The 25669-nt window shown below is 35.7% G+C and overlaps 1 protein-coding gene across 2 annotated transcripts in view; it reads left to right on the top strand.

The window, feature by feature from the left end:
• Epha3 (EPH receptor A3) overlaps window positions 1–25669 on the top strand; it is a 311853-nt gene that overhangs the window by 254547 nt on the left and 31637 nt on the right. For both annotated transcript variants that reach the window (XM_036203814.1, XM_036203813.1), the window contains exons 9-13: window positions 1104–1171; window positions 5208–5333; window positions 7738–7923; window positions 19169–19230; window positions 20132–20341. In XM_036203814.1, coding sequence (XP_036059707.1) covers window positions 1104–1171; window positions 5208–5333; window positions 7738–7923; window positions 19169–19230; window positions 20132–20341 — 652 coding nt within the window. The remainder of the gene's footprint in view (window positions 1–1103; window positions 1172–5207; window positions 5334–7737; window positions 7924–19168; window positions 19231–20131; window positions 20342–25669) is intronic.

The following is a 25669-nucleotide window of genomic DNA, read 5'->3' as shown; positions in this document are numbered from 1 at the left end:
TTGACCTTAACCGTGGTTTTCTCATTGTCCTGAGTTTCTTTAGAATCTGAAGAGTGTGTACTCAAAGAAGTCATTGAAGAGATTAGAATGTTTCTGTTCTAGATCCTTCTGTTCGTGTTTTCATCTATTCTTCCTTTCAGTTTTATTTCTCCATTTTAAAAAAAAATTTTGAGATTAGAGTATGTTTACAATATTTCATCCTTTCTTCTCCTCCCTCCAAAGCCTCCCATAATCCTCTCCTGGTTTTCTGTCAAATAATGGTCTTGTCATTTCATTGTTATTGAATGCATATATGTATATACATATATTCCCAAATATAACCTGTTTAGTCCATACAATATTTCTTGTATGTTTCCAGGGCTAGCAGTTTGTTATTAGACAACCAGGTGGTGTGCTCTTCCCTGGGAAAGACTGGTTCTCCATCTCTCAGCATTCCTTACTTGCCTGTAGTTTGTGTCTGTGTATGTGTGTAGGGTTGAGGCCTCATAGGCTGTCCACTGTCCACTTGAGCATGTCTACTGTTATTGTCTTTGTCTAACCCATGTTTAGGGAGTCACGTCAATGAGACTTTATGGGTGTAGCTTCCAACATTACTTGGCAACACATTGTCACAACAAACACCCCTATCTCCATTAGTTCTAAACCTCACCCTCTAACACAAACCACTTCTTTTGACCCCACTCCTAGTCTCCACCTTCTTTTTCCAATTATTCCCTCACTCTTCAAATAACTCCAGATTTCCTTGACACTTTCTCACCCGAAACACTGGTAACAGGCCACAGCACTAATCATTACCAACAGAGACTTTATCCTTTATTCATTCCAACAGTAGTTGTTAAAAATACTATAAACACATTCTAATGCTATTATAAAAACTGAACTGGAGGTGTCTGCTCAGTGGGGAGGCAACTCTACATATCTCCTCATTAGGCAGCCTTCCAGGGTCACCCCAAAAGAAGCTTTCAGTGGAGGACTTAGAAATATAACATCAGTTAAACTTTCACTAAAGTATTATTTCAAGGGAAAGCTTTATTGGGGAGTCTTTACATATTCTGAGCATGGATATTGTGTTTATGTATTTTCTTGCTTTGCTTTGCCTCTAGGTTCTGTGGCTATCACAAGTCAAAACATAGTTCAGATGACAAGCGGCTTCACTTTGGGAATGGGCACTGTGAGTTTCCAAACTTTGTTTTAACAATTCAGCTTTAGCAGTTGTTGATTTATGATTGGGTAACCTCCCTTCAACAAAAAGAATTCTGAAGTAGTCTTATGAGAGGAAAATGAGCAAATTAAATTTATTTTAGAAAGAGGAAGAAATCCACGGCTCTAAATTAAGCAATTTTTTTCACATGGCTGCATTTCAGCATACTTAAAGTGAAGGGTAACCTGTGGTTTATGTTCAAATAATGTCTGTCATGAGTCCTGAGCACTGTAGTCAATTCTGCATGGCTGAAATGAAAGCATGTCCTCAACTTCTTCATTAGCAATTCTGGGCAGAAATCTGAATAGGAACCTTTTCCCTCTCTTGACTGCCAAGTAAATATAAACAACCGATGTTTATGTGAAATGCCTTACTCCATTTATTCTACCAACCAGAAAAGAGCTTTCAGAATAAACTGTTTATTTGAAGTATGTATCATCCAATTGGTAGGAAAGACAAGATTTTTCCTCTCAATTTCTGTACCAACCTATTTAACCTCTATTAATAGAAATACACTTTTCAGTAACAAAATGTTTGCATCTAACAAAAAGGTGTATTTTTTTTCTTATTCCCTCAGATAAAAATGAATCATTCTATGTGTCTACTTTTTCAAATAAGCTTTATTCAGGAGGGAGGGGGAGGGAAATACTAACCAGTGACCTTCAGAGGAATGGCAAGATCTCATGGAAGTTGGCAAAAGTCCAGACTGATGCTCACTTGCCTGAAATATCTTCATAGAAGTAATAATGAAGTCTTGTAAGCAAGAATTACTTTAGCATTTACTATTGCCTTTTAAAAATGTCTCCAAATAGAAAGGATACTTGCTATCAGCTACTGTTTGGGGATCTAAAAGAATTATCATTTCAGCTATAGCTCATGTAAAAACAATTATTTCCTAGTTCACGTGTAGAAAATGAAACAATAGATTGGAACAAAAGAGAAAAGAATGTTTATAAAAATGTAAATTTATGTATGGAAACAGTACAAGAGTTTGCAGAAACAGTAGTTTTGTTCATTTCATTGTACAGTTGTAATAAAATATTCATTTTATAATAAACACTGAAGTTTTAGCTTAATTTAATGCTACATCTATGCAGGTTACACCAACTCAGGTAAGTTAGCTTACCAAATATACCATTCACCTCTAACTAATTTGATGATTTCTGTTTCTTCATAGTTTGAGTAGGTTGGGCTATTTGATTTTTGTGACCTGAATCCTTCTGAGTTAGAGGTGGATGGTTACTGTAACTATTTTCTACACTGGACCAAGCTGACTTAGCTATCATTACGGGGATCATAAGCCTTATGAATATAGATTTTGATAAATGTCTGTCACCAATTCCAAGTAGTTCTAGTATTTTACTTTTGTTTTTTATGGATGAGTTTCTTAAAACATTTTTTTTCAATGCACCATATCTTTACAATAGGCAAAATTTAAAGAGAAATGCATATTATCTCAGCTTTAAAACTATAAAGCAACTACATGCGTGTCATAGACTTTCTGCCTCTCAATACTACAGCTGGTTTATTTCAGACCATTTATTTGGTATTACTTTAAAAAGCTCTAGCTATGAACTATTCCCTCAAGCCTTGTTACAAATCCTATAATGTTGCTTCAAAAGAAAAGAAATGTGTTTTGCCTCTTAAGATCCTGTCCCCTTGCCCTTACTGCCTGGGCATTTTTTCACTTTTTTTTTTTTTCTGTCCTTAGGGCAACTCATGCTGGTAAAATGGAAATGTAAATTATTGTGTTTGCACAGAATGAGCTGTAAAGTAGTGCAGCTTAACACGTGCACATGTGTTTATTATCTGGTTTTCATGGCAGAGTCCAGTTACTCTGTATGGTGCCCTTAATTATTGGTGTGAAGGGATTACTTGCATTGCAGCCCAAACCTCCTGGTTCCCAGAACGCCAAGGGTGAGCAGTTAAAAATCAACAGCCAAAATCCCTGGTGAACAGACCATTTTACTCATGGGTGTGTGTTTATGTTTATAATTCTTCACAAATGTCATGTGGATGGAAAATCAATTTACTTTATGCTAACTAATAGAAGTGAATGTGATTGATTTTGAGGGAAGAATGATTATCCAAGCTTCATACTATTTAGTGAAACATTTTTTTTTCTCTAGGGTTGACTTTAAAAACTCAGTTGAGAACTTTTTAAGCCAGCAGTTTATTTTTTAAAAAATTTCAGACATTGCATTTCACCAATTAAACAAATTCTAATGCCAGAAACTCTCCCTGAAATGAGCTTTATTCTTCAAATGTAACAAGGTCAAAGATTTTCAATTATTGAACAAAAATATTCAACTTCATATAATGTTCAAAATGTTATTTTCTTTAATGGAAAAAATGTTTCACTAAATAGTATGAAGCTTGGATAATCATTCTTTTACTGTTCAAATGTAGAATCAGATCAAAATACATCAGAGGAGCAGTAATCTGAAGTGAGTATTTAAATGTAACCAAACTCTGACTAAATCTAAAAGATTCTAACACATATTTACTTCTTAAAATATTATAGTAACTCAATGGTTTCCAAATCAAGAAATACATAACAGTTTTTCTTAGGCACATTGTCTTAGTATGGATAGAATCGAAAGAAGTTATATTAGCTTAATATTAAAAATAATAGATCCTTGTGTCAAAATTTTTGACACCATCCATTTTTATAGAAAAGAGTAATAGTTTCATGAAATAAATCAGTATAAATCAAATATACTCTGAAATGCTGGGCTCACTGGCAATGCTCTACTGTGTTACCTTTAGCACAACTGCTAGTACTTATATAATACCTGGCAAAGCTAACTCAAACATCTATTGGGTCTATACAATCCTTAGTCACATGTTTGGAAAAGAGATGCTCCAATTATAAAGTAATTTTTGGAAATTACAGTGTCTGATTTTATTTTATTTTTTTAAATGAAAAGATGTCCTTCTATATTTAAGTATAATTAAACAAAAATCTAGATCTTTTAAGCATCAATGGTTCATATTAAAACAATATGATTCATGTTACCAAAATTAAAATCATCTATAATGTCAACAAATGTAATGTGGCAATCAATTTTCATCCTTAATGTTAGAGTGTGTTCATGTATTGATCTTATGTTCTTGTTTGAAAAGTTTTCTTTTAGAGAAAGATTGTTTAAACAATCCTTAATGTTACCTTTTTTTCCCAAATGTGATCATTTTTTCCAAATCTCATAATACTAAATGATATGGAAAAGATTTACTTATAGATTGTTTTATATTTTATTTATAGAAAACCATGAAATGTTCACATTCAGAATAATTCAATAAATAAATACAGCATGAAGCTACATGTATGATGTGTGCTTGAGACAGCTTTTCAAAATAACTATTAAGCTTATAAGCAATATTTATGTTGATTTTAGTTATGTTGAAAGTCATATGTGATTTCTGTCCACTGATAGTATCCTGGTATGTACATAAAATACACAGCCTAACTTAAATTTTCAGTTCAGATAGGTGAACTCATTTGTGAACAAATAAAACCACAGTAGTATCGGAGATATTTTGCTTTCTGAAATATTTTAGTTACTTCATACTTAAGTCTCCCTTCTGCCTCTGGAGCACATTTGTGTGCTTTGATTTACTGTCAGATAGCACACTGCAGCAGATGTTTGGCTAGTCTAGTGTCTCTGAAACAGAAATGTTTAGTAGCATAGTGGCATGATGGCTTTTGATAGTAATTACCTTGCCTACTCATGTCCTGGTCATCTTCCTTCTTGAGACCTGCATTTCAGTGGCCCCTCTCAGTGTTGTAGCAGAGAAGATACCTTAGTTTTGCTTCCATTTTATGGTATATCATAGACAACTTTTTAAATTTTTTTCTATGCTTACTACAACATTTATTTTTAAATATTACAGAGTAGTATTCAGTAGACTAAAGATCAATAAAACTTAATAAAGTAAAGATGTTTTCAGTAACTAATGTTATGAAATTCACTCCATAAAATCATGCTTTTCTTTTTTTTAATAGTAAAACTTCCAGGTCTCAGGACATATGTTGATCCACATACATATGAGGACCCTACACAAGCTGTTCATGAGTTTGCAAAGGAGTTGGATGCCACCAACATATCCATCGACAAAGTTGTTGGAGCAGGTAACTAACATGTCAATAGCTCTCCTAACAAGCTGCAGTCATGAGTTTTCAACTTGCAGTAAGAATGCTACATGAGAAAAACGAGCTTGCTAACTTTTTTGAGACCTATGTGTATTCCTATGGAGAAAGTCATTTTCTGATTTCATGATCAAAGACAGGCAATAAAAAATGCACCATTTAGTGGAATGCAATGATTTTAAAGGTGCCAGACTTACCGTCTCTCAGACCATGGCTGCCTTTCATTTATTGAATTCTGGGGACAGCAGTAGCAGTGGCTAAAAGCTGATCATGTGTCACAAAGCTACTGACTAACTGGGAATAAAAGTGAGTCATGTAATAAACAAGACTAGTAAGTGTAAATCTTGATTTTTGATTTTAAAGGTCTCTTTCAAATTCAGAGAACCAACAATCAAAAATAAAAGGCTGACACATTTGGCATAAATTCCATATGACTGTTTTGAGTGTATGTTTTAAACAACGTGAACTATATCACTTTAGTACCCATCTCATTGGTTTTTCCACAAATGGCAATAAAGCTCTCTGGAAGTGAAAGGAAAGAAACTCCTGTTCTTGCTTTCGTTCTACGTCATGGTGCAATTCCTATTTTCTCAACATCTGTAGTGACTAGTGATGTATTCTAACTTGAGTTTGGGAAAACAATTGATTACTCAAATATTGCTCTTTCATTCTTTACCATCCAAGGAACACTATAGTTATAGACTATTGCCTGGAAGCAAGGATTAGTTCTTCCTGGCTTCCTTTGGTGGCTTTGTTGACTTACAACATAAGTCATTGCTTCAGAAACAAAGGAGATTTCCTTTCTCAACATAAGGTGAAGTCAGGGGTTAAAACTTCCTGAAGAGACTATAAACAATTTGTTGTGATGTAGCTGGTAAGTCAATAGAATACTCTGGTATTTTGTAGGTCAAACCACTCATTTGGGCAAAAAAAAAAAAAAAAGAAGTAAGTAAGTAAGTAAGTAAGTAAGTAAGTAAGTAAAGAAAGAAAGAAAGAAAGAAAGAAAGAAAGATTATCACCCTTCTTTCTAACCAATACAAAAGGCACCATACTTGAGAAAATCACAGCAACGTAAGTCCATAAACAAACAAAATCATCACACAGTTAATTAAGACATACTTTAAAATAACCTCTTTCTAGTTACTAGAAGATTAATTTTTAAAAATGGTACAATACAGGTCTAATGATCTGTAAAACAATAGGAAGAGATTCTGTGGGAGGCACTATTTTGCAGCAATCATGGCTGCCATGGGAGCAGAGAACTATTTGCAACAGGCTTCTTCTCAGAGGAAGCTCAGCATATCTATTGGAAGAGTGATAGGTAAATCTTATCATTAACCTGGTAGGGTCCTAATAGTTCAGGGAAATTTTATATCAACTCTATTGGAAACTTTAAAATTTAGCAATATTTTATGTTCAACAATTTTTAGATCATTTGCACATCAAGACAACTTTACAGGGGACATTCAGGCTAAGAAAATAGTTCTTCAGTTAGTTTTTAGATAAAACTGGCTATGCTTCATTTAATAATGTTATATTATTGTTCTCCTCCAAGAAGCCTAGAGAACTTTATAGCAAGTGTGTCAATAATACAACAAACCAATACTCCAATAAAGTGAATTGATAGCAGATGCTTACCCTCTCATTTTCAGTGAGCCTAAGTCTATAGCCAATTTGGCCCTCACAGTAAAAAGAGAATAGTTTCAAACATCTGAAATTAATCCAGTGTTCAACCCTAATATCTGTGCTGGCCCACTGATAACCCTGAAATAATGTTAGCTGTTAGAATAAGGAATGCAAAGCCTGAGAGATGCTTCTCTCAATTTTCTCTTGCATTTTCATGATGTAGTGACTTAAACCATGTCGAACTCCTCAAAAGGCCCATGAATAGCCTGGGAATTCCTAGGCCATTTTATATTGCTATCTTCCAAAATATTTTTGAGCTTACAGACTATATACCTCAAAAGTGGAAACATGTATAATTTAATGGAATTATTTAAAAGCAGCAATTATTCTGTTTTAATTATTTTGGTGTCTGTGTGTGTGTGTGTGTGTGTGTAGGTGCAATCACATATGCCTGTACACATTGAAGACAGAGGTTGACTTTGGATGGTTACTCTATTGATCTCTATTTGATTTTGTTTTGTGGTCTGGGATTTGGAGTTTATAACTGAGGCTAGACTGAGTGAGTAGCAAGCCCAGGGCTTCCTCCTGTCTCTACCTCCTCCCAGCATGCTATTGTATGCCTGACTTTATCCTGGGTGTTAGGGTTCCTAACCCAGGACTTCATGCTTGCAAGCAAGCACTTTGCCCACTAAGCCATCTACTCAGCCCCATGAATCTTTAATTTTTGATTATATTTTACTTTTGTTTTATATTTTAACAGGTGAATTTGGAGAAGTTTGCAGTGGTCGCTTAAAACTTCCTTCAAAGAAAGAGATCTCTGTAGCCATCAAGACCTTGAAAGTGGGCTACACAGAGAAGCAGAGGAGAGACTTCCTGGGAGAAGCAAGCATCATGGGACAGTTTGACCACCCCAACATTATCCGACTGGAAGGAGTTGTCACTAAAAGTAAGTAAAAATCACAATGCCCACTTTGGCTTATGCTGAGTAGATATTGCATAAACTTAGTCATTGAAGGATTTTCACACAAGTAGCTTGCGTCTAACTAAAATTCTGTCTTGGATGAACAAATTTTTCTGGCAACAGATTGAATAGCAGTGTTGTTCTACATCACAGAATCCTTTGACTTTTGACATTAGTCACTTGAATGAAAGACTACCTTGACAAGAATCACAGAGAACAATCTCAATCGCAGAGTAGCAGGATAAAGAATGGCTGGATTTTGAATGAACTCCCAACTAGCTGCCTTTTCTAGTGCTACTCACCAGCTTGGTTGAAGCCCTCAGATCTTTGCCCCCTTGCTCTCCTCCTGGCTGTAGGAAAATTATAGGAATCTCAGGGCTGCTTCTAAGATGTGAGATTGGGATTCGGAGGAGACCCCAAGCCTTCCCTTTGTTTCTCCGTGGATTTCAGGTAGTTCTGACCTAGGCTTCCAGGTGCATTCCTGGCTGTGCTGGGGAGCCTCTGGCTCAGAGCCATCACAGAGGTCTGGATTTATTTCCATGATGATTTCTTCAGCCAGGCTAAAGGGATCCTGTGAGGCAGATCTGTGATTATTGGCTCCAGTCCCAAAGAAAACCTCTTGAGAATGCACTGGGATTTTTTTTTTTTTCTCAAGATTTTGAAGCACAGGGTGAAGAGTAAGTGAAATTGGCAACAGACTCCATACAGTGAATGACAACATATGGCAGAAAATTTGGCATCCTTCAGGGGATAATTCACTGGCACCACATTTCCATACTCTATGGTTACCAACAGACATTACTCATTATATTTTGCACAATGTTATTTTTCTTTAACATTACATGCAGTCCTTTCCAAGTGGCACTGATACCGTCTATCATTTTAGTGTAGCTAAGAAGGATTTCCTTCTACACAAGTACATGGCGTAATTAAAGAATACTTTGATTTTCCTTTGAGTTTCCATATGAAATAAATAGAATTGAGAACTTAACAATGTGTACAAATTCAAATATAAGCAACATCACTATGTTAAATCTTTTATTTAATTCTTGCCTCTGTACTCTTAACGCTGTACTCTATTTAGTAATACTGAAATATTCACTGATGAAAATATTTTTTTCAGCAATTAATTAAAACAGTAGATGTAGAAGTGAGAATTATGAAAATGAGTGATTCTATTGTTCCTCCAGGGAAAGATCATAGTGTTTTATATGTACAAGATCACATTTCATTGGATTTTCAGTGTCACTTAGACATTTAATGTCCTTCGTGACATCTTGATCAAGCGGTTGCTCCATGGATCTGGAGCCCAACTGGGGAAAGCAATACATTTGTACTTATGCAGCTATGCCGACTATTCTCAGTTTACAGTTTTGGTTTCTCATTTTACTTCGTGAAGGGCCTGCTGGTTTTGACTTTGTGCTGTGCTACGCTGACATCGCCACTACCACCTGGTGCATAAGACTCACTCATTTCTCTTTTCCATTTTCGTGGACAACCAGACAGCACAAGGTTCTTTTCTAGAAGTCACTCCAGATGTTGAGAAATACAGTTTTCCATTTTTTCCCAAACACAGGAATAAAAACAGATTTTCATGTTTTAATGTTCTTATTTTAGTATGGATTTAGTGTGTGTGTGTGTGTGTGTGTGTGTGTGTGTGTGTGTGTGTGTATGTGTGTGTGTGTGTGTGTGTGTGTGTGTGTGTGTGTGTTAGGACATATGTGTGCCATAGCACATGTGAGTAGGTTAGAGACAACTAAAGAATGTAACTCTCATCTTCCACTATGTGAGTCCTGCAGACCTAACTCAAACCATCCAAACTGGAGAGAAATGCAGTTACCTGCTGAGCCAGCTCACTAGCCCAGGTTTCATGTTAGATTCTTATATTACACTTAAGAATCCTATTTCTTGAATTTGAAAATATAATTCGCCAACTTCCATGGCAAAGCACCACCATGTCAAGGTTCTGAAGTAGTTTGCATTCATTTGTGTACTGTTAGACCCGAAAAAAGGGGGCTGGACCGATGAACCAGTGGTTAAGAGCACTTACTGTACAAGCATCAATATCTCCTTTTCAAGTCCTCAGAATCCATGCAAAAAGCATGACCACATGTTCCTCAGACTGCTGGAAAGGAAGGAAAAAGGAGGATCACTGTGTTTGCTGGATAAAGGTTCACTGGCGAACCCCATCTCAAGGGACTGAGACAGAGAGCAAGAGAGAACAGCAGATACCCTCCACTGGCCCAGGCATGCTTGAGCACAGTTCCATTTACCACACTTAAAAAACTAGACAAATGAAAATATAAAAAATAAACCCCCCAAACAAGATAAAATATCTCACAGATGACAGGGATAATGACTAAATTTAGCCCTGCATCAAAATAGGTATTTAATTTTCCAGTGTGTCAGGAATCAAAAATGAATTGATTGAAAAAAGTGGTATACATGTATATACATATATGTATGTAAAAACAATTAAAAAAAACCAGGTCACAAATTTGAGAGAGAGGAAGGAGAGCAATGAAGGAAGAAGAGGGAAAAGGGAAATGATGTAATTATATTGTAATATTAAAAAAGAAAACATAATGTAAAAATTACAAAACAATAAACATATAAATTAAGAGAAAAATTAAGAGAGTGAAATTAAGAGAAAAACGAAGGAGTAGGGAGGTAGAGAGCAGGAAGTGAATGAGAAAGGGAGGGGCAATATTTACTGGTAGTAGGCTTCCAGTGTCATTGAATTGAGTGTACTTTTTACAGAAGGTCAACGACATGACTGATTGCTTCAGAGAGTGATGGAGAAAACGATTACACTTTTGTCTGGATAGAATCATCACTAATTTTTCCAGCACATACATTTAAGAGAGAGTGGGTAAAGGTCACCATCAAACAGAATGCTAGGTCTAAACTGATGATGGGTTCTATTGTTTCACCACCAGGCATGGTTTCCCTTTGACTCCAGTGTGATGAGTTAGCAAAAGCAACCTGTCCTGCTGAGACGTAGGAACATGTTTACTGCATTCAAAGCAACACAAAACAGTGAACATTCCAGAAAATTTCCTTTGCATCCCAAAATAGAAAAACACTTTAAGTTACAATAACCAAAAAGAAATGACAACAATAAAATATCTAAAATAATCCCCAAGACAAAAATGTAGGAAAAAGTAAACATATTTGAGATCAACAAGGTGTTCAAAATGCAGGTAGCATATGTTGAACATCTTATTCAAGCCTGATGCTGGAATGTTCTGGTGTCAATTACGACTACCTCCTTGGAGCGAAAGTTCTAAATTTGCCATATCTCTGCTCAAATAAGAACATGAGCAGCTGCCAAGCCCACTCCATAAATACAGCCGCCACATGCATTGTAAACATAATAGAGTAGTCTGCTTAGAATTCAATTGTGAGCTTCTCAGTGGCATGTTTAGAAGCTGTAAGTCCAGCCTCCTGCAGTGGCAGAAAGAAATACAAACCTTTCAGTATCAATTTAAGATGTTTCATTTAATGCAAAATAGAGTTAATCTGCCTCTAAAAGTTAGTTGTTCTACTGTCCTTTTTGACTTCCCAAGTGATTCAGTCTACAAAGTACAGAGAAGCATCTGCCCCCACAAGCAGAGTGAAGGGGAACCTACTTTTCATGAATAAAATGCCATTTACAAAGCAAACAGTCATGCTTTAAATAGGAAGCCATGGGTCTGAAATCAAATTCCAAGTCAACCTTCCTCAGTGTGAGACATCTTGCACATCAAACCATTACAAGTGTTTCCTAGAAAGGAAGAACCAACAGTACTGTGGTATTTTCAGACACTTTCAGTATCAGATGAGATTATACAAGACTAGATTTGCCACTTCTGAGAAAACAGCAGTCAATGAGTCAACAAAAGAAAATTCTGGAAAATAATTCTTTGAGTTTTTTTTTTTTTCTGTTTTATTGTTGTTGTTGTTGATGATGACGATGATGATGATGTCTTGTTTTGGTGTTTGGTTTTTGCTCAAAAGCCATTTTTTTATTATCACTATTAATTGTGGACTTGGAAGCACTGATCCTATGTAACTTGCTATTTTCAGATCAGTTTTTTGGGGAAAGCTCATTATATAGTCATTACTTTTTCATTTATTTGAGTTCAGCCATAAACAATGTTAATGGCATGGTACTTGCTGAGCCTGATGGCCTTGAACAGGAGAAGGTGATAGAGTCTGTGATCTTCAAAGTAGCAGAAAGCTGGGGCACGCTCTGCTCAGAGCTAGGCAATAACATGTGTTATCAATTTTACTTGAAGTTCAAAAGGATGGAACTTAGTTTCAGCAAATGTTTGATATTTCTGCCATCACACCATTAGTTAAATGATGCTCCCGGCTCCAACAATAGTTACCACTGGCAAAATTTTACCTAGTAGAATAGAATAAGAGTTGTACTAGATGGGACTGGTATATTTCCCCCTTGAACTATATTCTAGAAATTAAAATAAAATTATAGCAACAACAATATTTACTATGTATCTCCCATGCAATCTTGCATGATGAAGAATGATGTGGACAGTGCATTAAATGATTTCTTATATTTCAATGCTTGAATGGCACAAAAGGCTTAAACATTTTTATTACCCTCACATAAGATGAGAAAACATTACTAGAAGACAATGTCATATTTAAGTGACAATACCTAATCTTCATTATTTCACACACTTCTCTCTAAAAGTTTGTGCTTGTTATAGTACTATATTTCATATGATTTTTTCAGTATCCAGAATGTATATGATATTTATTTCATTTATAGGAATGATTTTGGTGAATTGTAGCAATGTTAATGATGCAAGTTATTTTCATAAATTCATGATTGCAAACCAATGACTGAGTCAGAACACAGGTATCAGCATGCTGTGTAGCATAACTGGGAAGGTCTCTATAGGTGTATGATAAGAAAAACAAGAAGGGAATGAGATTTTATATGTATAAATGATTTGGATTATTTCTTTTTTATTGTTTACTAATTTCTCATGGATAGCTACATTGTAATTACAAAGGAATTGGTGTTGCATATTTTCCTCATTTATAAAAATAGCATGGTTTCCTAGCATTATCATAAAATTAAATTCAACTTAAGGTAGATAATTATGAGCAAGAGACCCAGAAGTGATAGGTTTATAGAGATTGAGACTGTGGAATGCTTAGCCATACATGGGACAATTGTGTCAGAGATCTCTAGGGAAGAAGTAGCTGAAAGCCTGTGAGAGCCAGAGGGATTGATGGCTACATGTTTTGAGGATGTTACAGGGCAACTGAGCATATCAATTCATTGCAATTATGACGGCATGTGCATGACCTATGAAAGGCCAAGGCAGGCAAAAATCTCCACGTGGAGATGGGAGGTGGCATGAAGTTCCACATACAGCTAAGGAACTGTTGGGAAATGACAGCTGGTAGGAGAGGGGAAGTCATCCTTCTTGAAGGAACAGACACTTGTAGGTCAACCATGTTCCCATGGAGGCCCACCTATCTATATCTGACAGCATGGGGGAAATAAAAACCACACTTGATGAGTTTAAATACAAAAAAAGGAAGACACAAAGTTAGGGTAGTGTGGGCTGGGAAAGGGGTTAATATGACAAAAATACATTGTTTAAAATTCTCAAAGAATTAATAACATATAAGAATATTTTCAATGGATAAAATTTGTTAGAGCATGATCCCCTGGCACCTGATATCTGATTCAAAGAGCATCAGTTCACTCCTTTTTTATTTTCTTTCTTCTTTTTTCCTTTGTTTTTTTCTTTTGAGAAAAGGTTTAAAGGTGCGAGCCACCACTACCTGGCCAAAAGTGACTTTCTTAAGGGAAGAAAAATAGACACAAAGACAATACAGAATAAAATGTAATAATATATAGACTATAAAGCCATGTCTACCAATGTACAAAAGAGAGTGTAGTTAGTAGGAATAATTTAGACATAGGCAAAAGGTAGTATACTATGCCCAGGTTTAGTTTATTATAAGAATGAAAAATGGTTTGTTTAATAATTAATAATTTGAAATACTTGCCTTGCTTTAAAAAGAATAAAAGTATTTATACCTTCAGAAAATAAACTACTTTAAATTTAAATGATGCATTTAACATATCATACATAGAAAATATATAATTTTAACGGGCTGGGGACATGACTTGGTGGGTAAAGGTCTTGTACACAAGGATGATGACCTAGGTTTTGATTCCCAGCACCAGGAGAAGAGCTGTGTGTGGCAGCTGTCCCCTCAACTGTGAACTCAGTTGCTTGGGTTAAAAGGGAGATGGGTTAAACACAAGTGGATCCCCAGAGCTTGTTGGTATTTCCTTCTAGCTCAGTCAGTGAGTCTCAGGGTCACTGAAAAGATTCTGTCTCAAAAACGTTATGTGGAAATCAATAGAACAGACCTGAAAATGTGGTTTGGCCTCTTTGTTGTATGTATGGTCATTTGCTACACACAGTTTTTTGTTTTTTGTTTTTTTTTTAAGAAAACATGTATACTGTAATATGAGCTGAATGTAAAGATTCGGTGTTAAAATGGTGAGTGTGGTTGTTAAGACATTCTTCAGATCCTACCTAGCAAAATCTGGGGTAATCAATCCTTAGCCAAACCCCATTCACAGACATGGCCTCTGCAATTGTCACTGGCTTTGATGCTTGGCAGTGGAGTTAGAACTCAGTTCAAATGGAGCTGGCCTCTGCTTTTATTGCACACACATTAACAGATATAACTGTTTATTCAGTGGGAGAATGCTTCTGTTAAAATGGAATCAGGAAATATCGCGCTATATTTTTGTAATGGTCAAATACAAAAATAAAAATATGTAATTTGTTACAATATTTGTATTAATTTATCATCTACAAAGGGTAATCTATAATGTTTTCATTATGCAAATCTCTGTCTTTTCTGTCTCAAAAATACTGTGAAGTAGGTTTTTTTTTTTTTGGAATTTGTTCCCATTTCTTTCTATTTGTTTCTTTTTTATATTTTTTATTCTCTGATTACTTAATATTACCCAAAGAGTACTATCTGCTAGTGGCAATGATTTTTATTTTATATCACATCCATTTATAAAAGTATGCTTAAGGAGCCACATGTTACTCATTGGCAATCAGCTACACAAGAAGCTCATGCAAGAGTGTCCTGAGTTTAAGGCCAGCCTGGGCAATACAGCAAATGTCAGGCCAGCCAGGATACACAGCAAGGCTCTGTCTCAAAGCAAACTGACACGTAAACAGTGTATGCAGGACTAGAAATAGCATATTTAGAGTGTTAGACACAATTGGTATTGTTTCTGGGCCACTAGCATTTCCTTTAATATTTTATTGATGATAAATATTCTTAAATTTGAATGCAATTATTTTAACCCAAAAAATAAGATTAGAAATTTGTAAAAACAATATGTCTAAAATTGACTATATCACAACATCTAAGTCTTGTTTTTATGGAATTTGTGGTTAGGATAGTTGTAGTTCTTAATATCCAGTGCTGAATCTGGAATTCTTAAATATAGCCATTGGGCAGTGATTAAGTGATTTCTAATATCTCTGAGCCACTGTGGATAATTGGGGAAATGAACTTATTATAGTTGACTGTCTTGATTTTGTTACTGTACAGCTGTAAGAGACTACCCCCACCCCCCATTTTCTTTCTATACTGAGTAAATTTAGAAGCAGGAATGAAGCTGCACTGTTAAATATGCCTCGGTGGTTTTTGATGGCAATTCTTCAGTCACTCATAGGATTGAATTTCCACTGGGCTTAGTACATATCCCCAGATATGTTTTGGGGTCTCTCATGACAATAAATGACACTGGCTCCAATTTTAGGAAGCAGATTGTGTCGTGTACTAATCAAAGCACCCAGGATGAATCGTGCAAACTTTAATACCAGCACACTGCATAATGTGCAGATGAGCTGCTGTTTGGAGATCATTTCCCACTATATTTACTGCATGCTACAGCAAGTTCTCACCACTATGCCAGAGCCTTTGTTTCTAACCATATTCATCGAGATCACAAAGGAAACTCTTAAGTTAAGATATTGCTTTCCAAGTGATTTTGTTTGCTCTTTGTCTGTACATTTGGGTTGCTGGATCTTTGAACTTAATGCAAAGCACATTTCCAGGCTTGCCTATCTTAACTGAAGTGTTTACAAATACCTGAATTAGAAGAGCTAAAGGCAGCCTGATCTGATTTCTGAATGGTCATGGGGCCATGGCTTAATTGACTGATTTGACTTTTTAGCTACTTTTATTTCCCTTGCCAAACATTTTACAAGACATGCTAATGAGAAATGAAATGGCCATAAGGTTGAGAGCCAAAGGAAATCAGTGATAAGCAGAGATCTGAGTGGTATACAAATGCAGTCACCAGCCAAATGAAGCAGTGTCTTAGACTACTATTGAAGCGTCTACTCAAGTTTGATAGCATATTATTCTTCCCCAAAGTGTATAATGAATGCATACAGGCCCTGATAAAGATCTGTAGAGACTTAGAGTGAGCGGGCTTTCTTTTCATTCATTCCTTGAATCATTCATTTATTTTACTACAGGACAGGACTTTAGGAAAACATCTTAGGAGACTCCAAAGTTTCTAAGGCACAAGTAAATCTTCTGTTTCTTCTTGAAAATTATCAAACTAAAGTTTAGCTAGGATTTGGGAAAATCAAGGCATAAATGAGAAACATTTTGACTAAAATGTTTTAGATATGGTTAGATAAGGAGGTGCATTGATGTGGCACCTAGAGACTGTAAATAAATCAGTGCCTTAATGAAAACAGGCCACTGGAGCAGTTGAAATAACATATGTGAACATTATCTGAGAATTTTATATAACTTAAATGTTTGGATATTTAATTAAATACAGTTATTAAGATACATTTGTTAGGGTTCAAGAGAAGCCCCCAAGAAAGACCAACACTCACACATGCAATTTAACATAAGTGTTTATTGTTTCCAACAGGTTGGGGTGGCAAATAGCTACCCTGAAGAGAGGTTAAAAAAAAGTCCTTTTAAGGGAGTTAGGGAATTCCAGAGAGGAGGGATGAATCTGGCGCTGATTGGTGGAGGAAAGATTGGTCTGGGGGCTGATAGATGAGAGGCTTTAGTGGTTATGGACCTTCCTACTAGAGTGTAGGAAAAGCTCTCTTTAGCTAGCAGAAGGCTGGGGGCCCCTTGCTGAGGCAGCCAAAGGCTGTGGGGCGCCTGCTGATTGGTTGCTCCTGAGTTATGGTCTTCTGGAGAACTGCTTGCTCAGCTCCAGCCAGTTCCAGTAAACCTAAGTAAGCTAAGGCCTGGTCCCTGGCAGGGCTATCAGAAACCTGTCATGGCTCTGGTCTGACTCCCCAGCCCTCTCAATATTAAAATTATAAGTTCTGGAAGAATAATTTTCATGGTACTGATTCATGATTCAATGTCGATTTTGACCTATATAAGGGAAATGTAAAGAAATGAAGATTGTTTGTAGTATCAAAAAGGCAAACTAGCTGAATGTGTAGCTTATTTGATATAAGAGGCCAGCGGTCTGATCCCTAGTGCTAATATTCTGATCTGCCCCTTGGAGAGACACCCAGTGTCCTGACATCATCTTATGTTAAAGCCCCCTTAAGAGGAAAAAACCTCTCACCCCCCTCCCTCTCATACACTTGTCCGGTTCCCTGCCCCCCTCCCCACCTCCTCTCTCTCCCTCCCTCCCTTCCCTTCCTTTTCTCTCCCTCCCCACTCCCTTTTCTCACTCCCCTTCCCTTCAATCCCTCTCCCCTCCCTCCCAAATAAACTTTCCAGCACACCAGGCCACACCACCATCTGCTGGCCCTGTGCAGGGCACCTTGGTCCAAACCCACCAAAGCCTCTCTAGCACTGTGTCACAGCATTCACACCTAGTGCTGCACCTACTGAGTGTGGCAGGTGTGCACAAGAGGAACACTCAACAACTAGAAGGAGGGGTTACCCGAATTTCACTGCCAGGCTGTGCCGCGCAGCGAGTCATGACACACCTAAATTAACGAAAGCCTGTGTTAAAAAATTAGGTAGCTAAAACCACAAGGAAGAAAAAAAAATGAGACAGGCCTAACACTATTAAGATAATCAAAATGTATAAATATAAAGGAAAAATACCAGAGAGAAAGTAAAATTAGAAATGTATATATGTATGTATATAAATGTATCACCATATCAGAGAAGATGCTTAGAAGGGAAGAATTGTGTCACTGTGTCATATAATTAGATGGGTGTGATCGTTTGGTCAAAGCCTATTATGTTTAAGGACTTTCAAGAACTCTGAGTTCTGATCTAACTTGGGTCCTATAGACTTGGAAAAGGACCAGTTATATTGTGTTATGAAATATTTTATTATATGAAAGCTTAAATATAGGCATACTAACATTAGAAATTAGCAGGAAAGTAAAACTAGGGAATTCCTATCAGTATAACAGCTTACTGCACATAATTACTACAGACAACTGAATATCAAATTCCTGAGTGGCCTCAGTGTGCTGACTACTTTGAATAGTCAACCTGCCACAGCCTAGAATCACCAACGAAGAGGGTTTCAATGAGAGATTATCTGGATTGCTTGACCTATGGGAGATTGTCTTGATTGTGCTTCTAGATGTGGTATGGCCCAGCCTAAAGTGGGTGGCATTGTTCTGAGGTTTAGGCTCTGCATTCTTTGAAAAGGATGAAAGTGCATTGGCATGCATACATTCAGGATCTCTCAGTTCTCATCTGTGAAAATAACTCAGTAATGCAAGACCTGATGTCTTTACTCCACACAATAATGGACTGTGATGTGGAATTGTGACCTAAAGCAAATTCTTTCTCTCTTATTGGTTTTTGGCAAGATATTGTTACCATAGCAACAGAAATAAAGCTAAGGCAATGAGGTTGAAGACAAAAGGTTTAATTCTTAAAAAATACCTCAGAAGCAAAAGATTAAAAGGGTATTCTTGGATGTATTATGTCTGTTGAACACTATGATTGATAATTTAATTTAGATGAAGTAGTTTATAGGCCTTTGTTCTAGAACCTAGCATTCTGTGTTGTTGTTGTTGTTGTTTTTTAATTTTATTTTGAGACATGTCTGTTTTTATTACAACTTTGTAATGTTTAGATGACAAAAAGTTCCCTTTGTTTATTAGATGTTTCAAAGTGTATTATATAGGTGTGTTCTTTGGTTGATGCCAACTCAGTACACTGATGAATATATATTTATCATTTATTGTATGTTTAGGTAAGCCAGTAATGATTGTTACAGAATACATGGAGAATGGTTCCTTGGACAGTTTCTTACGTGTGAGTAAAATATCATGTGTATAATGGTTCTGTGTTAGATGATATAGTGTATATAAATATACATACTGACAAGTAAGTTATAGGAAATAGTAGATACTTTCTAATACTATGCTAAACATTTTCATGTCTAAATTTCAAGTAAAATTAAAATAATCTAGGATTACTTAGCAAAGGGAAAATTGTAAAATTTCTTCTTTATCTTGTAGTTCCAAACGTGAATGGTTTGTATTTTAGAATTTTTTAAATGTATAAAGCTTTTGTGTTGTCCCAAATCACACCTTTAAAACTATAGGGGTTGGGGATTTAGCTCAGTGGTAGAGCGCTTGCCTAGCAAGCACAAGGCCCTGGGTTCGGTCCTCAGCTTGGTCAACACAAAAAACAAAACAAACAAATAAAACTATATATTGCTATTTAAATACAAATCTATTAGAAGGTTTCTCTGTCAATGACTCTATGACTTTATCTTTCATCATAATTTATTTGATTAGCTATAATTAAAGAACAGGCAAAAAAAAACAAACAAATTAGGTCAACATATCCTTCTCACATATTATTTATGATGATGATTAAAACTTTAACCAAGAGAAAGGAATAAAATTTCAATAAAATACTTTTTTTTGTTGATGTTCTTAATAAACTTAGTTTTTGAGAAGTGGCTCTCATGAATCATACAAAGATCAAGATAATCCTGCTTTTGAACTGAATTCAGATTATATGATGCTGTACCGAGTAGTGCAATCACTATCAATTTTGCATTAGCCATGCATTCATTTATCTAGAGGTCATGGTAGTATTATGTGCTTTTAGTGAAAATGTGTGGAGTAAATCATGAAAAATGTTGGCATATGAAATTGTAAAGTCAAAGGGACATATTCTAGCCTGTACTGCAAATTCATTTCAGAAACATGACGCCCAGTTCACAGTCATCCAGCTGGTGGGAATGCTCCGTGGGATAGCATCAGGCATGAAGTACCTTTCAGATATGGGCTATGTCCACCGGGATCTTGCTGCTCGGAACATCTTGATCAACAGTAACCTGGTGTGTAAAGTTTCTGACTTTGGACTCTCTCGGGTGCTTGAAGATGACCCCGAAGCTGCTTATACAACTAGAGTGAGTAATGGGGATCCCCTCTATTTTTTGTTTCCCATATTATAAATACCTGGGTGTACAAACAAGTCGAAATGAGACTTAGAATCATGTGTCAGTTATGTTTCCCATGGATGGAGATATCTCTCAATAATTAAAATACCATTTATTTTGTGAAAAACTGATAGTTTTCATTTAACAGCCAAATAACTATTGTAATTCTGAAATAACATACCTGGCCAAACACAGCAAGGTTTCTACATGCCTAAATTATAACAGGCGTGTTTGGTAAATTCTCTGGATTCTTATACTACTGGATTATTTTTAAAGCATTTAAAATTAATGTCCTCAATAAATATTTAAAAGTTAAAGGAAGACTATTCTTTATCTTGTTTTGAGGCTTTCTTTCATCCATAACATGTATGTTCTAAATATATGTCTTTGTGTAGCAGGTTCACTTTAATAATGAATATATTCTTTGTATATAGGGAAAACATTACCCTTGTAGCTAGTAGAATACATTTAAAACAATAGTGAGTTCAAATATACAGCTCTGAACACCTGGTGAAATTAGAAACATGGGTAGTTAAACAACGATTAACAGTATCCCTTGATGCTTCTCTGCTCTCCACAAACATCAGCCCGTACAGGGTCTATAAAAACAACATCATATTTCTGACTACACTCTCCTCCCAGGAGAAAACATATGTAGCAAAGGAAAATATTTACTTATCATCCTAAGAAATGACTTTATTATCCCCACTACTGCTCTGTCTTCTAAAGATATCTTTTGTAATCGTCTGCCACTCTATAAACTTCTAACACTGCAGAAGCAGGATTGTTGATGGTTTTGTTCCTATAACAACTGTCATATCCCAAAAGATGATCCAGGTTTAATGAAACACATCTGATAGAAGACTTGTATTTGAACTTATTTATAATATAAGCTCATTCTTGAGTCAGGCTCTAATTTCTCTGTGACATACAACTATTTAATGTGAATATCCTTGACCCCAATTTGATCCTTGATCCCAGAATACTCAAAGGAATGACTAATTTAGTGGGAAGCTGAAAGGGTCTTACAAATATGACCACCTGCTTTCTGGAGATTCAAGTGTGTTTCTGCTCAGTTTCATTATACTGGTTGTGACTTTGTTAGAAGTAAAGACACTTAAGGACCATTTCTTTGGCTTTAGTAAAGAAGGAGGAATTGCTATGTCAGTATTCTCATGTATCATTTTTTAATAAGGATGCAAGAGGCTTTATGTTGAAATTTCAGTGTCAGAAGATTCTTGCCAACCACACCAGCCAAGTGGATTCATTCTCTTCCCACACACAGTCCCTCAGATCACTTCTGTGTTCATCCTTGTGTTCTTCTGGCACTCTCTCAAATACCCATGGGGTTCCCAGCTTCCTTCTGAGAGGCATCTGCATGTCTACAGTAATTTGGAAGTCGTTGACTTAATCTCCAATAACAAGCTTTGTTTAGTACAGTAATTTCATGATTTACTCTTAAGATGAGTATGATTATAAAGTCATTGGGCTGCTATTTTTTATGTAAACACACCGAAACAGCTGAGTTGCCATTCTAGGCAGTTCTGTAGAGGATGTATACTAACTGAAGGATCAAGCAAAAATATTAGAGAGCTCCTCTTTCTGAAATTTAAAGCTGAATGTGTCAAGTAGCATTAATAAAAATTATTTAGGCAAAATAATTGAGGAAATACACTTGAATGAGAGGAAAGTTTGTTATCACGAATAAGAAAACTAATACTATATAAAATATAGAATACATAATAATGTTTATTCATTTTTGTTTTCTAAATAAAACTAGTTTTATCCAGTTAAAATGCTATATTATTTATTTGCCTTAATATTCAGTGATTATTGTCTTTTTCAAAAAAAAAAACTTAAAAATGTTAGAAAGGCACATATTTTATATGAATCTGATGAACCCACTTTAGACATAACACTTTACTTAAGTAACACTTAATGTATTTTGCATTGTGTCTGTATTTTTTACAGTTCAGGAATTAGCATTCAGTATTTCAATGCATTGACTCTTGTCCAATGCCTTTCTGGATGCTGTTGCCTTTAGGTAGAGAGGAACCAAACAAAGACATCATGAACTATATTTGATTCTTTATTGTTGACAGAGGGTTTCTGCTCCTTCCATTTTTTTTCCAAAATCTCTGTGGGATTCAGACAAAATAAAAGAGAAGTGCAGAAATTCTATCAATTGACTGTGTACTAAAAAAAAAAAAAAAGAAAAACAAAACAAAAAAACCAAAACACCTTAAAGACTTCACACAGATCAGCAAGAAGGAGAACTTATGTAAAAACTTGGCTCACATAAACATAATTTAAATAGTAAGTAAACAAAATGTAAATCTTCAGATAGAGTATGTAGGAAGTTGAGAATATGCTTGGTCTCTAAACATACAGCCTGTTTCTCCATTGCTGTTCTTTTCTGTGGTCTTAATTATAAAATGATCTTTCCTTATGCTCTTAGCAGTGTTATGAAATAAGGGGTCAAATAAGCAGTCATTTGCATGTGCGTGTGTGTGTTTTGTGTGTGATTCTATTTTCATAATTATTTTGAGGAGAAATCAGCTATTTTTCAGCTATCTTCAGTACTCACATCCAGTTGTTACTCTTCATTTTTCACTCGGAAATTATGCAAAAATTTCAAATGTTGACACTGCACATTTTGCAGCATTGTTATGCATCCTGTTAGCTCTAAAATCCCACTTCAAACTCTTGCAGTGTTGCAAGTGAAAAGGCTATAAAGTTTTAGTATTGTTATGAAAACGGCTTCATCCCCACAGACTCCCTAAAATGCTCCTGGGATCCCTACAGATGCCTGGATGACACTTGCCGAAAGTGCTTTATCAGGAAAAGTACCTTAGAAACTAAATAAATATCTCAGTAGCCATTCAATGATATACATCTAAAATGTGATGTGTTTTATGCAATCTGATACGTTTTAAAGAGCTGTTTGTGAAGCATAACTGCAGCTGCGCTCTACCTTCACAAATCATACTGGAAGGCCCTGGATTTCATTGGGTGGGCAGGACTGGAGCATGCACAAATATAAATCCCCCCAAATTCTGCTGTTCAGCAACAAACAACAAAGGATTTCCTCTTTCCATTTTTTCAACATGTTACTTTCAAAGTATAATTATGACATGTCCATTCTTCATTGTTTCAGCCTGTTGTGCTATATAGCTATTATTTTAAAGGAACCATGATGGAAGGCAAGCATCTAATCATAGAAGTTATAATCTGACCTACACACACATGGATAATCCACGGTCCATGCTCTGTGGCTTCTGCTCTCCCTAGTCCCCCCCTCATCACACATACACATATATGCACACTCATGCATACCCATATACATACATATACATAAATACATACATGTATATATATATTCATGCACATGAAAGCACAAAATAAACTTTTAAAAAGTAAATAAAGGAGCCATATGGCTATTGGTGAGAAATTTGTGCCACTCAGTAAGTTTTCAATATTTCTTTTTATATGATTTTTTTTCAGTTTAACATATTTGTATCTATGCATATCAGCATGCTTCTATGCCCATTAACATTCTTACCATCATGTTCAAATAGAACCCACAATTCCTGTATACCAGTGATGAATCTGCTGTTACATGCATGGTTCCCACAAGAGAAAGAATAGACTTTTACCTAATCTATATACCATGTACTCAGGCAGCCTATTCTCTTTTGCAATCTCAATTATCTTAGGCATGTAATTATTGCACAGATTGTTTTAGGAAATTTGAGGAAACTACTTGGCTTTCTCTTGGTTCTATCTTCCAGTGTTACATTGTTTTCTCTTTATTTCATTCTGACATTGCATAATGAGCATAACCAATCAAATTTCAAGCATGGTTAAGAGCATCCCATCTTTAGTCATAAAGAAAATTTTATATTCTGTAGCCTTTCAATCTGTGACTCTACTGACTTGATTCTAGCTTTATATTTGTGACTATGCTGACTTGATTGATTGTGTATAGCCTTGTATTATATAGCTTCATGTTTACAAAGAATAAAAATGATGACTAATGTGAAGAACCTAACTGGTCTTGTCTTGTTCACAGAACCTCTATTTTAAATGATGTTGCTACTCTTTGTTCTTGAAGGATTATCAACTAAAAGCTATTAACATCAAAAGTGACATGGTACAAAACATTTTAGACACTTTGTTTTCATATGAATAAAAATATTTTCTAATCAGTTTATAATCAATGTTCTATGTAAGTTAACAAAAAACTTTCAACTTCAATTAATAAAACCAAGGCCAAATCACTTCCCACTCCCTTATATTGGGCATGACAAGTCCCGTATGTAACTTCACAAAATGAAGCTACTTACTCATACAAAGTCTACATGATTTGCTGATTTTAGTAATCAATGTTATAATGAAAATTGATAAGTCACCTTGAGCATTCTCAACATTCATTTTAGACAGATGGCTATTGTGATCATTTTAGCCTTGGAAAAAATAAATCTGTCTGTATTCATGTGACAGAGAATCAAGGCTGTAATTTGGAAGTGGAACCCTGAGTAGGAAAGCTTTATGGAAATGTGGTTAAATATATTATCCATGGTCCCTGGAGGGATTATTTTTCTATGAAATGTATTATTCACTGCTTCACAGATTTGTGCAGTAAATTTGTGGCTACTGTGTTACAGACACAGTCATGGAGACTAAGAATTTTGAAGTGAGCAGAGCCAAGATCTGATATCATGGGTTTGTACTCACTGTGACTCAGATGGGGGCAAAGAGGGGGGGAAGCAAGTGAAGGAAGAGCAATTACATAAATGGAAAAGCTCATTGTTTTTTATCTTTCCTCCTTTTTCTAGCAGAGGGGCCAAGTGTTACTCTTAAGCCCCACCATGCCTAAAATATGCTATGTATCTCTATCTAATCATTTCCTTTTCCTAACAAGTTTTGTTGCCACTAATCCCTTACTCTATACCTACTTTCTGTGGTTCTATATATTGTAACTTAGCTATCATTTATTTTACAATTAATATCTACATATAAGCAAACACAGACCATATTTATCTTTTTGGGTCTAGGTTCTCTCAGTCAGGATGATCTTTTTGCTAGTTCTATCAATTTGCCTGCAAATTTCATGACGTTCATTTTTTAACAGCTGAGTAATACTCCCTTGTGTATTTTTCTTTATCCATTCTTCTGCTGAGGGACATCTAGGATGTTTCCAGTTTCTGGCTACTTTGAAAAGGATAGCAATGAACCTGCTTGAGCAAGTGTCCATGTGCAACAGGCTAACGCATCCTTTAGATAAATGCCTGAGAG

This window comes from Onychomys torridus, chromosome 12 (assembly GCF_903995425.1).
Source record: "Onychomys torridus chromosome 12, mOncTor1.1, whole genome shotgun sequence".
In the NCBI taxonomy this organism is placed as follows: Eukaryota; Metazoa; Chordata; class Mammalia; order Rodentia; family Cricetidae; genus Onychomys; species Onychomys torridus.
This window is presented reverse-complemented; position numbering and strand designations above follow the sequence as displayed.